The sequence below is a fragment of the Lutra lutra genome, chromosome 18 (genome assembly GCF_902655055.1).
Source record: "Lutra lutra chromosome 18, mLutLut1.2, whole genome shotgun sequence".
Classification (NCBI taxonomy): Eukaryota; Metazoa; Chordata; class Mammalia; order Carnivora; family Mustelidae; genus Lutra; species Lutra lutra.
This window is the reverse complement of record NC_062295.1, coordinates 17,473,192-17,491,443: the sequence shown is the minus strand read 5'-3', so window position 1 is coordinate 17,491,443 and position 18,252 is coordinate 17,473,192. Positions and strand designations below refer to the sequence as shown.

The window sequence follows — 18,252 nt, the reverse complement described above, 5'->3', positions numbered from 1 at the left end:
GGGAAAACTAAACATTAAAGTTGATGATTCTGACACACAAAATGGGCTGAAACCCATCCTCTCTCACAATTTTCTAAAGCAAAGTGGTCTAGCATAGAGTTAACCTCTTAAGCAGTTTATAGTTCATGGTTTTAATTCTTATGTGCTGTAAGGACCATATTTGAGTTTTGGTCTGTTCCTACCATTGTTTTCTTTGTGGGAAGCAGTTGGGGAATTTTGGAGGTTTGGGGGATTTTTTTTTTTAACTATTTGTAAATTAATGTTTGGGTTCAAACAAATTAGTTGTTCAACATCTGTAATCCAGTTTTCTGTAAATGTTGCTGTTGTTCTAAGCTCTGTTAATGTTAAGCATTCTTTGTATATAAAATTACAATAAAATGTTAAAACTGGTTGCTTGTTTTGTGGATGAATGTAAAGATAAAACCCAGTGAATGACTGATGTGAGTGCTAGATGCTTGAAGATTAAAGTTACTAGGACTCACTCTCTTAGACCCTGCTTATATCTAGACTCTTCAGTATGTGATGAAGTTCATAAAACTTTGGAGAGTTGGATTTAAAATTTCGAATGCTCAGTTGCATGTGCATTGCACTTAATTTGAAACTGTTGCTACTACTTAAAGAGCCTTCTGGCTTAGTAACAGCTGCATAATATGTTCAGTTGTTCTACCCACAACCCTACCTCTAAGTTGTAAGTATTAAGTCTTTGTATTGTGACACTTGAATTATTTTTAAGATTTAAAATATCAAGTGTTTCCGTAATCTGTTTTTAACTCTTAGAGGAGTCATATGCAAATCTTAATGTAAGGTACAAACAGGGTCTAAGGTTTGAGTGCCCCCAGAATGACCTTCCTCAGCACAGCAGACACCCAAACGTCATGTAATGACCTAAGGAACTCCTGGTGCCTCTTCTAGGTTATACATGTAAATAGTTTTAGGTTTTATGCAAGATCAGATACTGCTCTTTACAGGATGAGTGGTGTTGTCTTTGGCTGTGTGGTCTTAAATGTGTTTCTAATGTGTGTGTCAAATAATTACCTGTTAAACAGACTGCCAATCTGGCTGAAGCCAATGCTTCTGAAGAAGATAAAATTAAAGCAATGATGTCGCAATCTGGCCATGAATACGACCCAATCAAGTAAGTCCATAAATGCTTCATATTAATAGGTATTTTGGGGTGGGTTTTCCCCCCCAATCAAGCATTTTTTCAAGTTTTTGTGTACATGTAATTTTTTTTCCCTTTCAGTTACATGAAGAAACCTCTAGGTCCACCACCTCCATCTTATACGTGTTTTCGTTGTGGTAAACCTGGCCATTATATTAAGAATTGCCCAACAAATGGGGTAAGTCCAAAGTAGAAACCCTGGTACACCTTATTTTTCTTAATTATTTCTTAGCCATTGTATTTTTCTTGTGAATACTGCCTTCTCTATTAACAATGGCAAATGAGCACAGGCTCTGGAGCCAAACTGCCAGGCTTCAGACCCTGGCTCTGCCACTTAATAGCTGGGTGAGCCTGGGCAAGCTACTTGATGCTTCAGGCCTGTCGTTTCTTCTCTGGATGACCGAGGTGCTCATAGCAGTATTTCCCTCACGTGGCTGTTGTGAAGACTAAATGAGGTCATGTGTGGAAAGCACTACCAAAAAACAGAAGCAATTAATGAGTACTGCATGGTAGTTAATATCAAGTAAATGTAACTGCTTGCTTTCTTCCTCCTTTCTCCTTTCCCCTCCAAATAGGATAAAAACTTTGAGTCTGGTCCTAGGATTAAAAAGAGCACTGGTATTCCCAGAAGTTTTATGATGGAGGTGAAAGACCCTAACATGAAAGGTGCAATGCTTACCAACACTGGAAAATACGCAATACCAACTATAGATGCGTAAGTATGCGAGGAGGTGCGACCTGGGAGGCCGCCGTCCGGCCAGGCGCCAGTACTCTTATGTAGTCTCAGGCTCGTGACGTGGCGATGTGGATTACTTGTGAGCATTGTATAGCAATACTGTTAGTCTCCATGTGTTGCATTTCTGTGTGAAGAATGAAAGGCTGCAGTCTGCTCCATTAAATGCAAATTTAAAATGGGTTTGGGGTTTTTTGTTATCACCGAGTGCCACTTCCCTTGTAGTCTTCTGATTTTTTTCTGTTTCTGTCATACCCTGCTTTCTTCCTCATTCACATACATACTCCCACATAATCTTATATGCTATCTACATTTTTTAAGTGAAGAAGACAAATACCTTAATCCTTTTGAGAAGCAAAAGGCGTTAGTGTAAACGTTCTACAAGATGTCAAGGCAAAATATAAGTGCCAAGAATAAATAAAAAACTGAGTCCTCTTGAACAAGTTTGGACAAGCCATGAGAGTGTTAAGATTTTAAAATATGGTTTATTTTATAAGCCATTAGAAGAGCTACAGCGCTGTATGCTACAGCTTCATGCTTATTTTGAATGGGTTTTCAGATTTTGCTTACTGGGTCAGTTTTAATGAAATGGATAGATGTGAACACCTAGTGGTATGGTTCAACTAGATAACTTCACAGTTTACCTGCTCTTACTGATAATTACATTTTTGGCTGCCCTGGGCAGCTGAGAAATCACGTAATATGGAACACGGTATTAATTGTTCCTCTAACCACTCCTCCAGTGGGTTATGAAGCGAGCATGTCCTCAGGACATATCTTGAGAAACCTCAATTTAGAGAACAGCTGGCAGTGTTCGTAGTGACACAGGGAAAATGTACAGAACAGTTTTCTTCAGCTTCGTGCTGTCCTGTTGAAATGCAGTGTAGTGAGCAGGTGAGGGTGATGGGAGAAAGACGGCTATGCTGTGGAAATGGTATGGAGCAGACAGTGGTTTCGAGTATGCGCTTTAGTAATAAGTGCCTCGTTTTAGTTCTCGGATAGGAATGAATGTTCTCCTAAACTCCCAGCCCTGTTCACTTTCTCAGTTTCACCCCCATCTGTTTTTTCTCTGTCACCATCCTGTGTTTGTGGTTCATCGTAGAGCAGTCTGTTGTTATTCTGTTTCTAATTCAGACATTTCATACATATTTCCAAACAACTTAGGTTGAAATGGATGATTTTTACAGACACAATTTAAGAGCAGACCGCTTCATCTTAATATATACAAGTAAAAGTATTTAAATAGAAATCTGTGTTGAAATAACACCACCCTTGTGAACCCTAACTAATAATTAACTTCATTGCTTTTGAATGCTGGAATACAAAAGCCCATTTGTGCCAAACACACAGCAAATACTGGGGAAAATGGGAGCCCAAATATTTTAAATGAAGCTTTCACCCTCTCCACTAACACCACTGATAAGCAACTCAGACTCTTCTTCTGTTTCTTTTTCTATCCTCTGTTCTCCTCTTTTTTTTTTTTTTTTCTTTCTTTTCTCTCTTTTGGGCAGTGGGAGACTCCTCTTTCACAAATTGGGAACAATGGGGCATAAGCAAATTGATACTTATTTCTGGAATCGTGGTGATGTCTATGGAGCAACTGCAACACAAATAACACACCTAAGGTACCCTACTCCGTACAGCTGAGATCCTTTCATTTCCAGCGTTGAGATTGACACACTCTGTTCCTAAATGAGGTAGAAAGAATTTATGTAGGCATTCCTGTGTTTTATAAATCTGCCTGATTACAGAGAAGATGGGGGTGTTCGAAATAGTTGACAAGTTTGAGAATAGTGTATTGTTTTTTTTCTTTTTGATATATTAAATATACAGCATTTCTGCAGAATGCACGTCTACCAAAAAATGGACCCCAAATGATGGAAGTGTTACTTTATGTTTTTGTAACACATACTCTGATCACTTAAGTCATTAATATTTCTTAGTTGGCTATAAATAGATAAGTCTCTCTTTAAAAATGCTGATTGATAAGTAGATCACTGGTTTTGTAGGCTACTTCTAGATACTGGTGTGGTTGCTAGCGTCCTGTCTCCCTTGAGGTATCCCCCTTAATTTTGTAATGTCAGCACCAATTTCTATTTCCTGTGGTATGGCATTCGCTCTAATACCGTCACATGTTCTGGGTACTGTTGGACTGTGGAGGGGAAATTTCGTTTGTTTGTTTTTCAAGTAACGTGGTAGGATAGAGAAAATTGTGGTTAGGGTGTTGTCATGTCTAAGTTCAAATCCTGTCTCTGCCACTTAAACATAATTTTGTGGCACCGAATATGTCCCTTTATTTTCCAGTCCTCAGTTCTAGAGTTGTGGATTTTTAAGGTTCTGTTAGCCAGTTTTACAGTGTTTGTTTCTTTTTGTTATACTTGTTTAGGACTTTGTTTTATGTCTTTTTGTTGTTTAGAGGGAGGATGTCCGTAATACTCCATTATTTTGGAAGGTATTATACTTGTGTAAACAAATGTAGCATCGAACTGAATTATAAGTTCCCATTATGGTATAGTAGAACATGTTCATATCTTGGAAATACTTCGCCTTCTTAACAGTGTTAAAACAGAGAAACCTTCTTTTACAGAGAAGCATATGCAATTGGGAAGAAAGAAAAACCACCTTTCTTACCAGAGGAGCCATCTTCTTCTTCAGAAGAAGATGATCCTATCCCAGATGAATTGTTGTGTCTCATCTGCAAAGATATTATGACTGACGCCGTTGTCATTCCCTGCTGTGGAAACAGTTATTGTGATGAATGTAAGAAACGTTGAACTTTTAAAGATGTAGATCTTAAAATATATGTATTTACCTGGAGAGGCTCTAAGCAACATTCTAGGTTTTAATTAAAATATGTGTATTTAAGGGCGCCTGGGTGGTTCAGTGGGTTGGGCCGCTGCCCTCGGCTCAGGTCATGATCCCAGGTCCTGGGTTCAAGCCCCACATCGGGCTTTCTGCTCAGCAGGGAGCCTGCTTCCTCCTCTCTCTCTGCCTGCCTCTCTGCCTACTTGTGATTTCTCTCTGTCTAATAAATAAATAAAATCTTAAAAAAAAAAAAAGAAAATATGTGTATTTACCTGGAGAGGCTCTAAGCAACATTATAGGTTTTAATAATGAAGTATGAAGCGTCAGTAATTGGTCAGTTCCTAAGTGAGTATTTAATAGCAAGAACAGTTTTTGTTGCTGCATTTTTTTTTAAACAACAATCTCTTTGTCCTTTTAATTATTAGAATGGACCATCTCTTGTACTTTCATCAGGGTAACTGTACTGGGGTTTTATGAAATGTAGGATTTTTGTTGCCTGTACATTTTAAATGGTATGCAAAATTTTGAATGCTTTTTGGGCCTTAGATATTCTGGAAGTACTTTTAAATGGTACTTAAATCCCTTTCCTGCAGGATTGTGAAAAATAGTTTATTCCTTATTCTAAAATTCCCAAGTGTGATTGAGAACTTCTTTCTCACCTGCATTTGCCATGTGGTGACTTGTGACTTTTTTTTTTCTTTTTTCTTTCTAAAGATTTTATTTATTTGTCAGAGAGAGAGAGAGCACAAGCAGGCAGAGGCAGAGAGAGAAGCAGGCTCCCTGCTGAGCAAGGAGCCTGATGCAGGACTCGATCCTAGGACCCTGGGATCATGACCTGGGCTGAAGGCAGCGGCTTAAGCGAGTGAGCCACCCAGGTGTCCCTGACTTTTTTTTTCTGATCATTTATATTAGCATTTGGTTTTTTTTCTGGCACTTACTCTAAATTTGCCCCTTCTTAACCGAGATGAAAATGGCATCCTCTGAAAATTTTCACTGCTTCTCTGTGGCGTGCTCTCCTCTGGCCTTTTTCATTTCTAAACATAGCTTTGGAACATAAATCTTGATTTGGGGTCCTCTTTAGTGAAGACCAAGGTAAAGAAGAGGTCACTTACAATTTGTTTCAGGGTGTGTCTTAGATTAACAAACCACTTATTACTGGATTTTTTTTACTACACTAAAGCATAATCGGTGAATCTCATTTAGCATTGTTTTTATGTACTGTGCTGGAGGTGTCGCTGACCTCCTTGACTGTATAACACTTCTGGTTTTTATCCTCTACTTTCCTCGTGAGGCTTTTTTAAAAAGCCTCTTAGCCATGTAAAGTTTTTCTCTTTCTAGACTATACCTTATTTCTGTGATTTTCCCCTATACTCTTCCAACTACTAGCTAAGCAAAGAGAATAGTATTAAGGAAAGAGTGCTTCTTCTCTCACTTTAAAGAAATTATATTCATGGCTTCTGTTTTTAAGGTAGAAGTTAGAGCCAAGGAGTGCTATTAGGCAAGAGATTTGACTTCTAAGTTTCTTAATCTCAGAAATGATTAGTCATATGTGCTTGGAAACAGAAATGTAACCGATTAGGTTTAAGTGGTCTTTGTAATTCCTTCTCTAAACACCGAGTTTGTACTCTGCTTTTATTAATACTTAAAATATTTGACCTAGGTATAAGAACAGCCCTCTTGGAATCAGATGATCATACATGTCCAACCTGCCATCAGAATGACGTCTCTCCTGATGCTTTAATCGCCAATAAATTCTTAAGACAGGTAACTATTTCCATATCCCTTTTCTGAAAAATTTTTAAGAATTTTTGATTGTTTAAACTGTACTTGAGTAAATACAGCCTTACATTTTCCTGCATTTTTCTGTTTGGTATCTATAGGCTGTTAATAACTTCAAAAATGAAACTGGTTATACGAAAAGACTACGAAAACAGTTACCTCCACCACCAACCCCAGTACCGACTCCTAGACCACTCATCCAGCGGAACCTACAGCCTCTGATGAGATCTCCAATATCAAGACAACAGGATCCTCTTATGATTCCAGTGACATCTTCATCAGCTCACCCAGCTCCTTCTATGTCTTCATTAACTTCTAACCCGTCTTCCTTGGCCCCTCCTGTGCCTGGAAATTCATCTTCTACCCCAGCTCCTGTACCTGATATAACTGCAACAGTGTCCATATCAGTCCACTCAGAAAAATCAGATGGACCTTTCCGGTAAGGCTGTGTGCAGCTCTCATGATTCAGAAACAAGTGAGATCAGTAGTACAGTTTTTTTTCTTGTTATGTTGCTCTAGCAGTTGTAGTAGCCTGCAGTATGTATCATCCTTGTGAATCACTGTGCTCAGTAAGGTGGGGGACTCAAAAAAGTAACCCTCTTCTAAAGGTTTCCTCGTAACAGATGACCCACTCTTATTGGAGGAACAGGCAAATGAAGGAGATTCACTCGGTAAATGATTAAGCATCCCAAGGTGAAGGACTATACAAGTTGCCAACAACCCTTATTAAATGTCGAATCATAAAGAGATTTCACTTGTGGTCATAACGGTGGTATTAGAAAGAGTCGATTTGAGCAGAACTAAGCACAGTTTGGATCGGTAAAGGGGATAAAACACTGGTGGTGGTAGAATTGTTTTGGAGCAAAATTAGGTAGAAGACCAATGAAAACTCACTTAAATCCTACCGCTTCAGACACAAAAAGGACCTTTGACCATGTAGTCTGATGGCTTATAAATTCTTAAAGAAGCAACCACCTTTAAAAAAAAAAAAAAAAATAGAGCCAGGGGTCTGTACAGACCTACTGAAGTAAAAATCTTGAGGATTGGGTCCTTTACATGTACATGGAAGACTTCTCACTGATTTTCTGTGATTAACAGTGGGAATGAGTCTCAGGGTTCATTGGCTTTTCTAAGATCACCCCTTTGATTCACTAGTGGAGCTGGAAGTAGAATTTACTCTTAATTCTGTCTTCTTTAGGTCCCACACTTTGACTTTCTGTTTGTTTTTTTTAAGCTTTTACTATTCTTACAACCGTGCTGGTTTCTATCATAGCTATCATAGATGGGACTGCTTATGGAGATTTCCATTTTTTTACTTACCACTGTGTGTTTGAGGAACTCTGTAAAGGTCCAGTCCTCACTTTCCTCAAAAGTTTTCATCAACTTTGATTTAACTCACCTTAATGCAGGTGGTGGGCAAACAGACTTACTTTTTGCTCTTAATTCTCCATTTCTGATGACTTCTTAATGTATTGCAAACTACATTGTTTTCTAGGGACTCTGATAGTAAAATACTGCCAGCTGCAGCCCTTGCACCCGAGCACTCAAAGGGGGCCTCTTCAATTGCAATTACTGCTCTTATGGAGGAAAAGGTAAGTTTGATTGGCTTTTAAATTTGGAGATTTGTCTTACTGTTGTTCTTCTGGGTCTCTTGTTGGGTCTTTTTTTAACTGTTTCTTTTTATTCATGTTTTTTTCCTACAGGGTTACCAGGTGCCTGTACTTGGAACCCCGTCTTTGCTTGGACAGTCACTATTGCATGGACAGTTGATCCCCACAACTGGTAAGTAAAATTCTGGTCTGAACATTTTTTTCTTTCAAAACAGTTGTAACTTAACATGCGATTTCATATTTACCTATTGTTTTTGTTTCCAAGGTCCAGTAAGAATAAATACTGCCCGTCCAGGTGGTGGTCGACCAGGTTGGGAACAGTAAGTATATGTTTAAAAATCTCCAGATGGGGTGCCTGGGTGGCTCAGTGGGTTTTAAAGCCTCTGCCTTCGGCTCAGGTCATGATCTCAGGCTCCTGGGATCAAGTCCCGCATCGGGCTCTCTGCTCAGCAGGGAGCCTGCTTCCCTCTCTCTCTCTCTGCCTGCCTCTCAGTCTACTTGTGATCTCTCTCTGTCAAATAAATAAATAAATACTTAAAAAAAATAAAAATAAAAATCTCCAGATGATTGCTTTTGAACTAGGTAATGGGAATTAGAGTCTAGCGTGTTGCTAATATTTTTTATTGTAAACTCCTCTTTTGTATGCCATATTAACATAGTTTTTATGTAAAGTGTCATAAATTCAAGATTAGGTAAACTATTTTCTAAAAGAATTGAGTAATTCTCCTCTTAAAATGGTAAAATATAAAATCTTATCAATTCTTGTTACTTGAATGTCTTATCAAATGGTGATCTTGACAGAATCTCAGTTAATGAATAGATAAGACGTAATTGAAAGTATTTCTTTTGAAAGACTATTTTAAATAGTAAATCACTTGTTGTGCTAATAGATTAAACTTTTTCCTAGTCTTAATAGGGATTTTTGAAATTTGATTTGAGTGAACACATACTAAGGCTACCAAACACAGAATTTCTCATTTTGAATGGTCTGTGTTTGTGAAATTTTATTGCATATTAAAATCTGTAGGATTTTGATCTTTGTATTTGATGATGGTCTGTGGTATTAAAAATTAGTATATTTATTTATGGATGGTCTTTATATGATCATTTCTGTTTCTATAATCTATATAAACAGACTGATATATTTATATGTAAACTGGCTTATAATCTAAAACTTTGATCTATTTGTTTGAAAGGTAAGTTAGATTTTTCATTTTCAAAAGTATGCTAAGTGAGAGACTTAGCAGATTGTGTCAGAAGGAATACAGAATTTGGAGACAGGTAGGCTTGGGTTGGAATCCCAGCCCCTGAACTTAACAGCTACATGACCTTGGGCCATGCAGTTTTACTCCTCAGTTGTGCAGTGCGCAGCAGATAAAAGGGCTCTATTTCTCTTCTGTAACAAGTTCACAGTCACTTGTAGAATGCTAAATGGAATGCCATCTCATGAAAAATACTGTACATTGAGGTTTAATTATTGTCACAATAGTTAATCAAAAAAAATAGTTTAAGTATATGTAATACTTGCCCATATCTCCTCTATCTGGAACAAATTTCAGAATGAGGATTGGGGAGAGGAGAAAGTTTCTAAAATAGTTAAAATATGTGTCTTAAAGTCTACACATTAAGAGATCATGTGTTATACTCAAGCCCATTTTATCTTTCCGCACAGTTCCAATAAGCTTGGATATCTGGTTTCTCCACCGCAGCAAATTAGAAGGGGGGAGAGAAGCTGCTACAGGTAGGCTTGTTAAACATCTTGAAAAACTGTAATCTGATGACCCGCTGAAAAATATAACACAAAGAAATTAAAGCCACAGCAGTGGCAGGGGAGGAAGGTCATTTGGTTTATGCTTATCTCACTTAAGTCCTCAGGAGTTGCCCTTGAGGCTTAGAGAAGAATAGATTATATTTAGTCTTTTAAATGATGTATTTAGGCTACATCTTTAATACTCCTTCCCAATGACTATTTTCTCCCAGTACACAGCAGAGTATTAGCTTACATTTACTCTTTTGAGGGTAGAAGGGAGTCATTAAGGCCCAGACAATATTAACGTGAAAGGTAACTAGTTCACCTCCCAAGCGTGAAGAAAACTTGAATTTATTTCTCTTCTAGACTCCATTGTTTTTATCTTCTCCCACCTTCTCTTTTCTAAAAGAAAAGACAAAGAGATTGTTCAGGGCTCTTTCCCAGGACAGACCAAAGCAATGTTATTCTGTGGAAGTAAGCCCTAGGTCTTAATATCTAGGTCACACCCGCCACCAGGGTAAAGGGCCTCTAGATTAACTCTATAACAAGAATATATTAAGGGTATCTTTAGTGCACTGTTGAGAATTGCTAAGTAATAACTTTGTTACTAGATCACTTGTTTAATAGAAGATAATATTTACTAATTCAGACTCTGAAAAGAGGCTTAAAATCTGAACCCCTGCTGCTGCTGTTATTTATAATTTAAAAAACCTTTAACTTGACAGAAAGAAGCCCACCTTTTAAAGAAGCCACTATTTCCTCAATGAGGGACAGTTCTGAAACATTGGCTAACACTGTTATTTTCACCCAACCCTTAGAAATAAAACATGGCGATTTCTAGTTGTTAATTACAAATGTCACGAGTCATACTTATTTTCTTGAGGATGAAAGGTAGAGCATAGGGAATATAATCAATGGTATTGTGATGGTGTGTTATGGTGACAGATAGTAGGTTACACTGTTAGCCTCACATAAGGTGTAGACTTAATGAATCGCTGTGTTGCACACCTGAAACTCTACTTCCAGTTTTTAAAAAATGTAACCAGAAGGGGCACCTGGGTGGCTCAGTGGGTTAAAGCCTCTGCCTTCGGCTCAGGTCATGATCCCAGAGTCCTGGGATCGAGCCCCGCATCGGGCTCTCTGCTCAGCAGGGAGCCTGCTTCCTCCTCTTTCTCTCTGCCTATCTCTCCGTCTACTGTGATCTCTGTCTGTCAAATAAAAATCTTTTTTAAAATAAATAAATAAAAATAAAAATGTAACCAGTTAATATAAAGTACTTTAAATCAAAAAACAAAACAAAAAAACCATGAAACCATTTAAAACTGTGTTTCTAAAGACATTTTAATGACTTCGAGAAAAGTTCATGGTATATATAATAATGTCAGGTGAAATACGAAATTATAAATATCAAAGGTATTTTGAAGTACTACTTAGAAGGATCCTTTCCACACTTCCTATCTCAGAGGATTATAGGAAGTGGTTTTTCTTCATTGAAAGTTTTGGTCTGAAGGGTATTCTGGGATGGTCTAGGTCAGAGAGGCATTAACCTTGTCAGTTCCTTGAAATGACAGATTAGGAAGTCACAAAAGATCATTGGGGAGTGATAATGAATCTGAACTTCATAAAAGAGAACTTCTAAATATAGTGTCTCCGTAGGGAGACGGCCCTGTAAACTTGTATCATCTGGGTCCCCAAGTGGCCTTAAAAATTATGTTTTCATATAAATAAGTTCCTATGCTTATTTTGAATAGTTGTTTCTGTCCCATCCTTTGTAAGTTTGAAGGTAATTATGGACAGAAAAGACAGGCTTACTTGTCTGTCTCAGGTGATTTTAGTTTGAAGGAATAATATCTTGGAATTTGTTTCTCCAGAAGTATAAACCGTGGACGACACCACAGCGAAAGATCACAGCGAACTCAAGGCCCGTCACTACCAGCAACTCCAGTTTTTGTGCCTGTGCCACCCCCTCCTCTGTATCCACCCCCACCCCATACACTTCCTCTCCCTCCAGGTGTGCCTCCTCCACAGTTCTCTCCTCAGTTTCCTCCCGGCCAGCCGCCACCTGCTGGCTATAGTGTCCCTCCTCCAGGCTTTCCTCCAGCTCCGGCCAATTTATCGACAACTTGGGTATCGTCAGGAGTGCAGACAGCTCACTCAAATACCATCCCAACAACACAAGCACCCCCGTTGTCCAGGGAAGAATTCTATAGAGAGCAACGACGGCTAAAAGAAGAGTGAGTGTTTTCATTTGAAATTCTCCTACACTTTCATTTTCTGATGTAACATTAAACCAGGTATCTTTGGAAACATTTTCTAGTGTTTCCAGTTAGTGCAAGAAAAATCACCTACAAATTAAACCAAAGCCATACAAGCAACTTCCTCAGGGATTCTTAGTTATTTATAGTTTTAAAGTGGAAAACTAATGGCAATTTCATTCATTTCATTCATGATCTAATTACATTTGTCTTGTTAGTTTTCTTAAATGGTTTTTGTTAACTTTCACTCTTTAACTTTATTTTACTAGGGAAAAGAAAAAGTCCAAGCTAGATGAGTTTACAAATGATTTTGCTAAGGAATTGATGGAATACAAAAAGATTCAAAAGGAGCGTAGGCGCTCATTTTCCAGGTTAGTGTTTTGCAAGCCTTCACAACAGAATTACAAATGGGACTTTGAATATCCAGGGATTAGCTATGGATATAAATAGCATTGCACTTAACGGAATTTTTCTGATTCGGTCTAGGTTTATAGAAATGGACATGTAGCTTATTTCCCAATATCTGTTTATTGAAATGTCTCAATGTAAATTCTATTGTGTAGAACTAGCAGTTATGGGGATTAAATTGCCCTTGTCCCTCAAAGTTATTCGTAGCATGAAATAATTGGGAAATGTTTGTGGAAGGAGAGAGAGAAATAGCCGAAGGATATTTCTGAGGACCCTTTTACCTGAGGCGACAGCTTCTTGCTGGAACATTAACCTGTGTAATTAATGAAGTAGTGGTAGAATACAAATTGATTTACCGATAGAAAAACTGAATTATAAAAATTCCCTGGAAGTTTGTTTTTAAAAGACTTATTTTTTAAGCTTACATTTGAAATGTGGTTCCTTTCAAAGCTAGACTACTGGCCAACATAGGACAAAGAAAGTACTCCTACTTAAATAATCAGATAGGAAGTAAAATTTAAACTTAATTGGCATTTTGTTTAATGTTAAGTTAATTGGCTCATATAACTCACGGTACATTAATGCGCTTCACTCTCTAATTGTCAAGATTTCACTTTTGTTTTGTAACAAGTGATTGCTCTGATCTTTGTTCCATTCCAGTAGAGGTCACTGTGCCTCTTTGATCATCTAAGATGAAATTTGATATAAAGAAAGATGGAACCATGAGGATAGCATGCTAGAATCTGAGTCTATATTTTATTTTGTATATATTTCTCAACTATCAACTATTGTTTTGTTTTTGTTTTTAGGTCTAAATCTCCCTATAGTGGTTCATCATACTCAAGAAGTTCATATACTTATTCTAAGTCAAGATCTGGTTCAACACGTTCACGTTCTTATTCTCGGTCATTTAGCCGCTCACACTCTCGTTCCTATTCACGATCACCTCCATACCCCAGAAGAGGCAGAGGCAAGAGCCGAAATTACCGTTCACGGTCTAGATCTCATGGATATCATCGATCTAGATCAAGGTCACCCCCATATAGACGATATCATTCACGGTCAAGATCTCCTCAAGCATTTAGGGGACAATCTCCCAATAAACGTAACGTGCCTCAAGGGGAAACAGAACGTGAATATTTTAATAGATACAGAGAAGTTCCGCCACCTTATGACATGAAAGCTTATTATGGGAGGAGTGTTGACTTTAGAGACCCATTTGAAAAAGAGCGTTACCGAGAATGGGAGAGAAAATATAGAGAGTGGTATGAAAAGTATTATAAAATAGGTTATGCTACTGGAGCACAGCCTAGACCATCAGCAAATAGAGAGAACTTTTCTCCAGAGAGGTTTTTGCCTCTTAATATCAGGAATTCTCCCTTCACAAGAGGCCGCAGGGAAGATTATGCTGGTGGACAAAGTCATAGAAGTCGAAATTTAGGTGGCAACTATCCAGAAAAGCTTTCAACAAGAGACAGTCACAATCAGAAGGACAACACAAAGTCAAAAGAGAAAGAGAGTGAAAATGCTCCGGCAGATGGTAAAGGAAACAAACATAAGAAACATAGAAAAAGAAGAAAGGGGGAGGAAAGCGAAGGCTTTCTAAACCCTGAGTTGTTAGAAACTTCTAGAAAATCGAGAGAACCTACAAGTGGTGAAGAAAATAAAACAGACTCATTGTTTGTTCTCCCAAGTCGAGATGATGCTACACCTGTTAGAGATGAACCAATGGATGCGGAATCTATCACTTTTAAATCGGTGTCTGAAAAAGACAAGAGGGAGAAAGACAAACCAAAAGCAAAAGGTGATAAGACCAAACGAAAAAATGATGGCTCTACTGTGTCAAAAAAGGAAAATGTTGCAAAACCTGCTAAGGGACCTCAAGAAAAACTAGACGGAGAGCGTGAAAAATCTCCTCGATCTGAACCTCCACTTAAAAAAGCCAAAGAGGAGACTCCAAAGACTGACAATGCTAAATCATCATCTTCCTCCCAAAAAGATGAAAAGATCATTGGTACCCCCAGGAAAGCTCACTCGAAGTCGGCAAAAGAACACCAAGAGACAAAACCAGTCAAAGAGGAAAAAGTAAAAAAGGATTACTCCAAAGATGTCAAATCGGAGAAGCTCACTAATAAGGAAGAAAAGGCCAAGAAGCCTAGTGAAAAAAGTAAGCCACCTGACAGCAAGGGAGAAAAAAGGAAAAGAAAAACTGAAGAAAAGGGTGCAGATAAAGATTTTGAATCCTCTTCAACGAAAATCTCTAAACTAGAAGTAACTGAAATAATGAAACCATCACCAAAGCGTAAAATGGAACCTGATATTGAAAAGATGGATAGGACCCCTGAGAAAGACAAAATTTCATCATCAACTGCCCCAGCCAAAAAAATCAAGCTCAACAGAGAAACTGGTAAGAAAATTGGAAGTACAGAAAATGTATGTAATACAAAAGAACCCTCTGAAAAATTGGAGTCAACATCTAGCAAAGTTAAACAAGAAAAAGTCAAAGGAAAGGTCAGACGAAAAGTAGCTGGAGCCGAGGGATCCAGCTCAACGCTTGTGGATTATACCAGGTAACTGATTATGGGTGGTTGGGTATGGATGCTTGTTTTGGGAAAGAATTTACTTTACTTTAATTTTATCAATGCTTGTACTTCTAAAGTGTAATATGTTAATTAAGAAGGGGTTAGGCTGCTTAATTCCTGTCTTTAAAGAAAGGAGTTGAAGGTGGTTAAATTTTGTGGATGAGCCACATTTTTTTTTTTTTTTTAACACAATCCTACATTTAAATCATTTAATCTCTTATCAGAATAAGGGCATTGGGGCACCTGGGTGCCTCAGCGGGTTAAAGCCTCTGCCTTCGGCCCAGGTCATGATCCCGGGGTCCTTGGATCGAGCCCCGCATCAGGCTCTCTGCGCGGCGGGGAACCTGCTTCCTCCTCTCTCTCTCTCTGTCTGCCTCTCTGCCTACTTGTGATCTCTGTCTGTCGGATAAATAAATTAAAAAAACTTAAAAAAAAAAAAAAGAATAAGGGCATTGGCTTTTGAGCATTAAAAGGACATTTATGGTTAAGGTAGCCTTTTTATACTTAGTAGTGTTCAGTAGTAGGTAAATTCTTCATTAAATTCATCACAGATTAACAGCATTTTAATTTTTTTTTTTTTTTTTTTAGTACGAGCTCAACTGGAGGCAGTCCTGTGCGGAAATCTGAAGAGAAAACAGATACAAAACGAACTGTCATTAAAACTATGGAAGAATATAATAATGACAATACAGCTCCTGCTGAAGATGTTATTATTATGATTCAGGTTCCTCAGTCCAAATGGGATAAAGATGACTTTGAATCTGAAGAAGAAGATGTTAAGACCACACAGCCTGTGTCAAGTGTAGGAAAACCTGCCAGTGTTATTAAAAATGTCAGCACTAAACCGTTAAATACAGTCAAGTATACTGAAAAAGAGAGTGAGTCATCAGAGAAAATTCAGAAACTCACCAAGGAAGTGAGCCATGAACTTATACAGCATGAGATCAAAAGTTCAAAAAACTCTGCATCCAGTGAAAAGGGGAAGACCAAAGATCGAGATCATTCAGTGTTGGAGAAGGAAAACCCTGAGAAGAGGAAGAACAGCACTCAGCCAGAGAAGGATAGTAACGTGGACCGTCTGAACGAACAAGGAAATTTTAAAAGTCTGTCTCAATCTTCCAAAGAGACAAGAACTTCAGATAAGCATGATACCGTTCGAGGTTCTTCAACTAAAGACTTTACCCCCAACAGAGACAAAAAAACCGACTATGACAACAGAGAATACTCAAGTTCCAAACGTAGAGAGGAAAGAAATGAATTAACAAGAAGGAAAGACTCTCCTTCTCGAAGTAAAGATTCTGCATCTGGACAGAAAACTAAGCCAAGGGAGGAGAGAGATTTGCCCAAAAAAGGAACAGGAGATTCCAAAAAGAGCAATTCCAGTCCTTCAAGAGAGAAAAAACCTCATGATCACAAAGCCACTTATGATACAAAACGCCCAAGTGAAGAGACAAAACCTGTAGATAAAAATCCTTGTAAAGATCGTGAGAAGCACACGTTAGAAGCAAGGAACAATAAAGAGTCAAGTGGCAATAAATTACCGTGTGTGCTTAACCCACCAGACCCACAGACTGAAAAAGAGCAAGTTCCTGGGCAGACTGACAAGAATGCGGTGAAGCCAAAACCGCAGTTAAGTCACTCCTCCCGACTTTCCTCCGACTTAACTAGAGAGACTGATGAAGCTGCTTTTGAACCAGACTATAATGAAAGTGACAGTGAAAGCAATGTGTCTGTGAAAGAGGAGGAAACTTCGGGAAAAGTTTCTAAGGAAGTGAAAGAGAAAATCGTGGAGAAAGCAAAAGACAGCGTGGACCCGGCAGCAGGCGGCCAGATAGGTACAGCCAGGAGCCAGAGCCAGAGCAGCCCTAGTGTTAGTCCAAGTCGAAGTCATAGCCCTTCTGGAAGCCAGACCCGAAGCCACAGCAGTAGTGCCAGCTCTGCAGAGAGTCAGGACAGCAAGAAGAAGAAGAAAAAAAAGGAGAAGAAAAAGCACAAGAAGCATAAAAAACATAAGAAGCATAAGAAGCATGCGGGCACTGAAGTAGAATTGGAAAAAAGCCAAAAACACAAACACAAGAAAAAGAAGTCAAAGAAGAGCAAAGATAAAGAAAAGGAGAAGGAGAAAGATGACCAAAAAGTGAAATCTGTCCCTGTATAAAAGGACAGATTTTAAAAATTGACTTAATTACTAAGTCATCTGTATTAAATTTTGTTATAATGTAAAGAGATTCAAGCCTTGTAAATAATGATATGGAAGACCCTGTGCTGCACTTAAAATATTGCTGCTTGATTATTTGATTTTTACATCAGAGCTTTATAACACGAACTTTTGTACAGAATTGTGAGTTGTGACCATGTAACACAAGAGGTTTTGCTAGGGCCTATTATTTTTAACCACCATTAATTAGTTGGGGTGGAGTTTACCGTACTGTGAAATTTTCACATTTGAATTTTTTTAATTGCCTGGCAAAAGCTGGTATCAGTTCTAAAATATCAGCAGAATGATTTGCTGAATTCATTACAACCCCGTTATGTCACTTTTTGATTACAATAAAAGTTTTCAGTAAACTTTTCAAATGTCGAATATTTGTGGGTTTTTTTTTGAAGGAAGTGTGTCATGTCTCTTCCCCCTTCCATTTCCTCATTTAAAATAGCCTTTGAGCCTGTAGTATATGTTGCACCGAATAAACAAAATTAGGAAGTAAACGTGGTAGATAAACTTCATCAGTGGGCCGGTGGTAGGTGGCCAGAAGTAAGAAATCAGGATTAGTTGGAGAATTGGTTGGAAAAAATCAAGGGTCGTAAATATATATAGTAATTCGAAGTTTGGACTTAAATTTTAGCGATGAGGAATTGTGGTTTATGATTCTGTCTTCTTGAAACCCTGATAAATGTTAAATTCCTTGATAAAGTGCCAGCTAAAACAAACAGCCTTGAGCATCTGGTCTACCGCATTGACAAGAGCAAGCGGCAGCAGGTCTAGGAGCACTAGGTTCGACTGATGGGCTCTTCCTTTGTGGCTGGGGTTCAGAAGTTATCGTAGGCATTGAAAAGCTATTGGAAGGGTTTGGGGAGTTAGGGTAAGAATGGTATCTCCGAAACAGCTGTATAAACAGCGATCGAGATGACAGCAGCTAGGAGGAAAAGAGACCAGGTCCAATCTGAGGG

At 38.3% G+C, this 18,252-nt stretch overlaps 1 protein-coding gene across 5 annotated transcripts in view; it reads left to right on the top strand.

Annotated features, from left to right (window-relative positions):
* Nucleotides 1–17,661, top strand: part of RBBP6 (RB binding protein 6, ubiquitin ligase) — a 31,642-nt gene extending 13,981 nt beyond the window's left edge. For 3 of the 5 annotated variants that reach the window (XM_047712977.1, XM_047712976.1, XM_047712975.1), the window contains 14 exons: nucleotides 1,047–1,135; nucleotides 1,244–1,340; nucleotides 1,738–1,877; nucleotides 4,483–4,655; nucleotides 6,361–6,464; nucleotides 6,581–6,918; nucleotides 7,975–8,071; nucleotides 8,183–8,261; nucleotides 8,355–8,409; nucleotides 9,762–9,830; nucleotides 11,711–12,073; nucleotides 12,364–12,465; nucleotides 13,312–15,072; nucleotides 15,673–17,661. In XM_047712977.1, the coding sequence (XP_047568933.1) occupies nucleotides 1,047–1,135; nucleotides 1,244–1,340; nucleotides 1,738–1,877; nucleotides 4,483–4,655; nucleotides 6,361–6,464; nucleotides 6,581–6,918; nucleotides 7,975–8,071; nucleotides 8,183–8,261; nucleotides 8,355–8,409; nucleotides 9,762–9,830; nucleotides 11,711–12,073; nucleotides 12,364–12,465; nucleotides 13,312–15,072; nucleotides 15,673–17,242 (5,037 nt within the window). In that variant the 3' untranslated portion in view covers nucleotides 17,243–17,661. The remainder of the gene's footprint in view (nucleotides 1–1,046; nucleotides 1,136–1,243; nucleotides 1,341–1,737; nucleotides 1,878–4,482; nucleotides 4,656–6,360; nucleotides 6,465–6,580; nucleotides 6,919–7,974; nucleotides 8,072–8,182; nucleotides 8,262–8,354; nucleotides 8,410–9,761; nucleotides 9,831–11,710; nucleotides 12,074–12,363; nucleotides 12,466–13,311; nucleotides 15,073–15,672) is intronic. The other 2 variants (XM_047712978.1, XM_047712979.1) reach the window with 2 other exon arrangements.
* The last annotated feature ends 591 nt before the right edge of the window (nucleotides 17,662–18,252 follow it).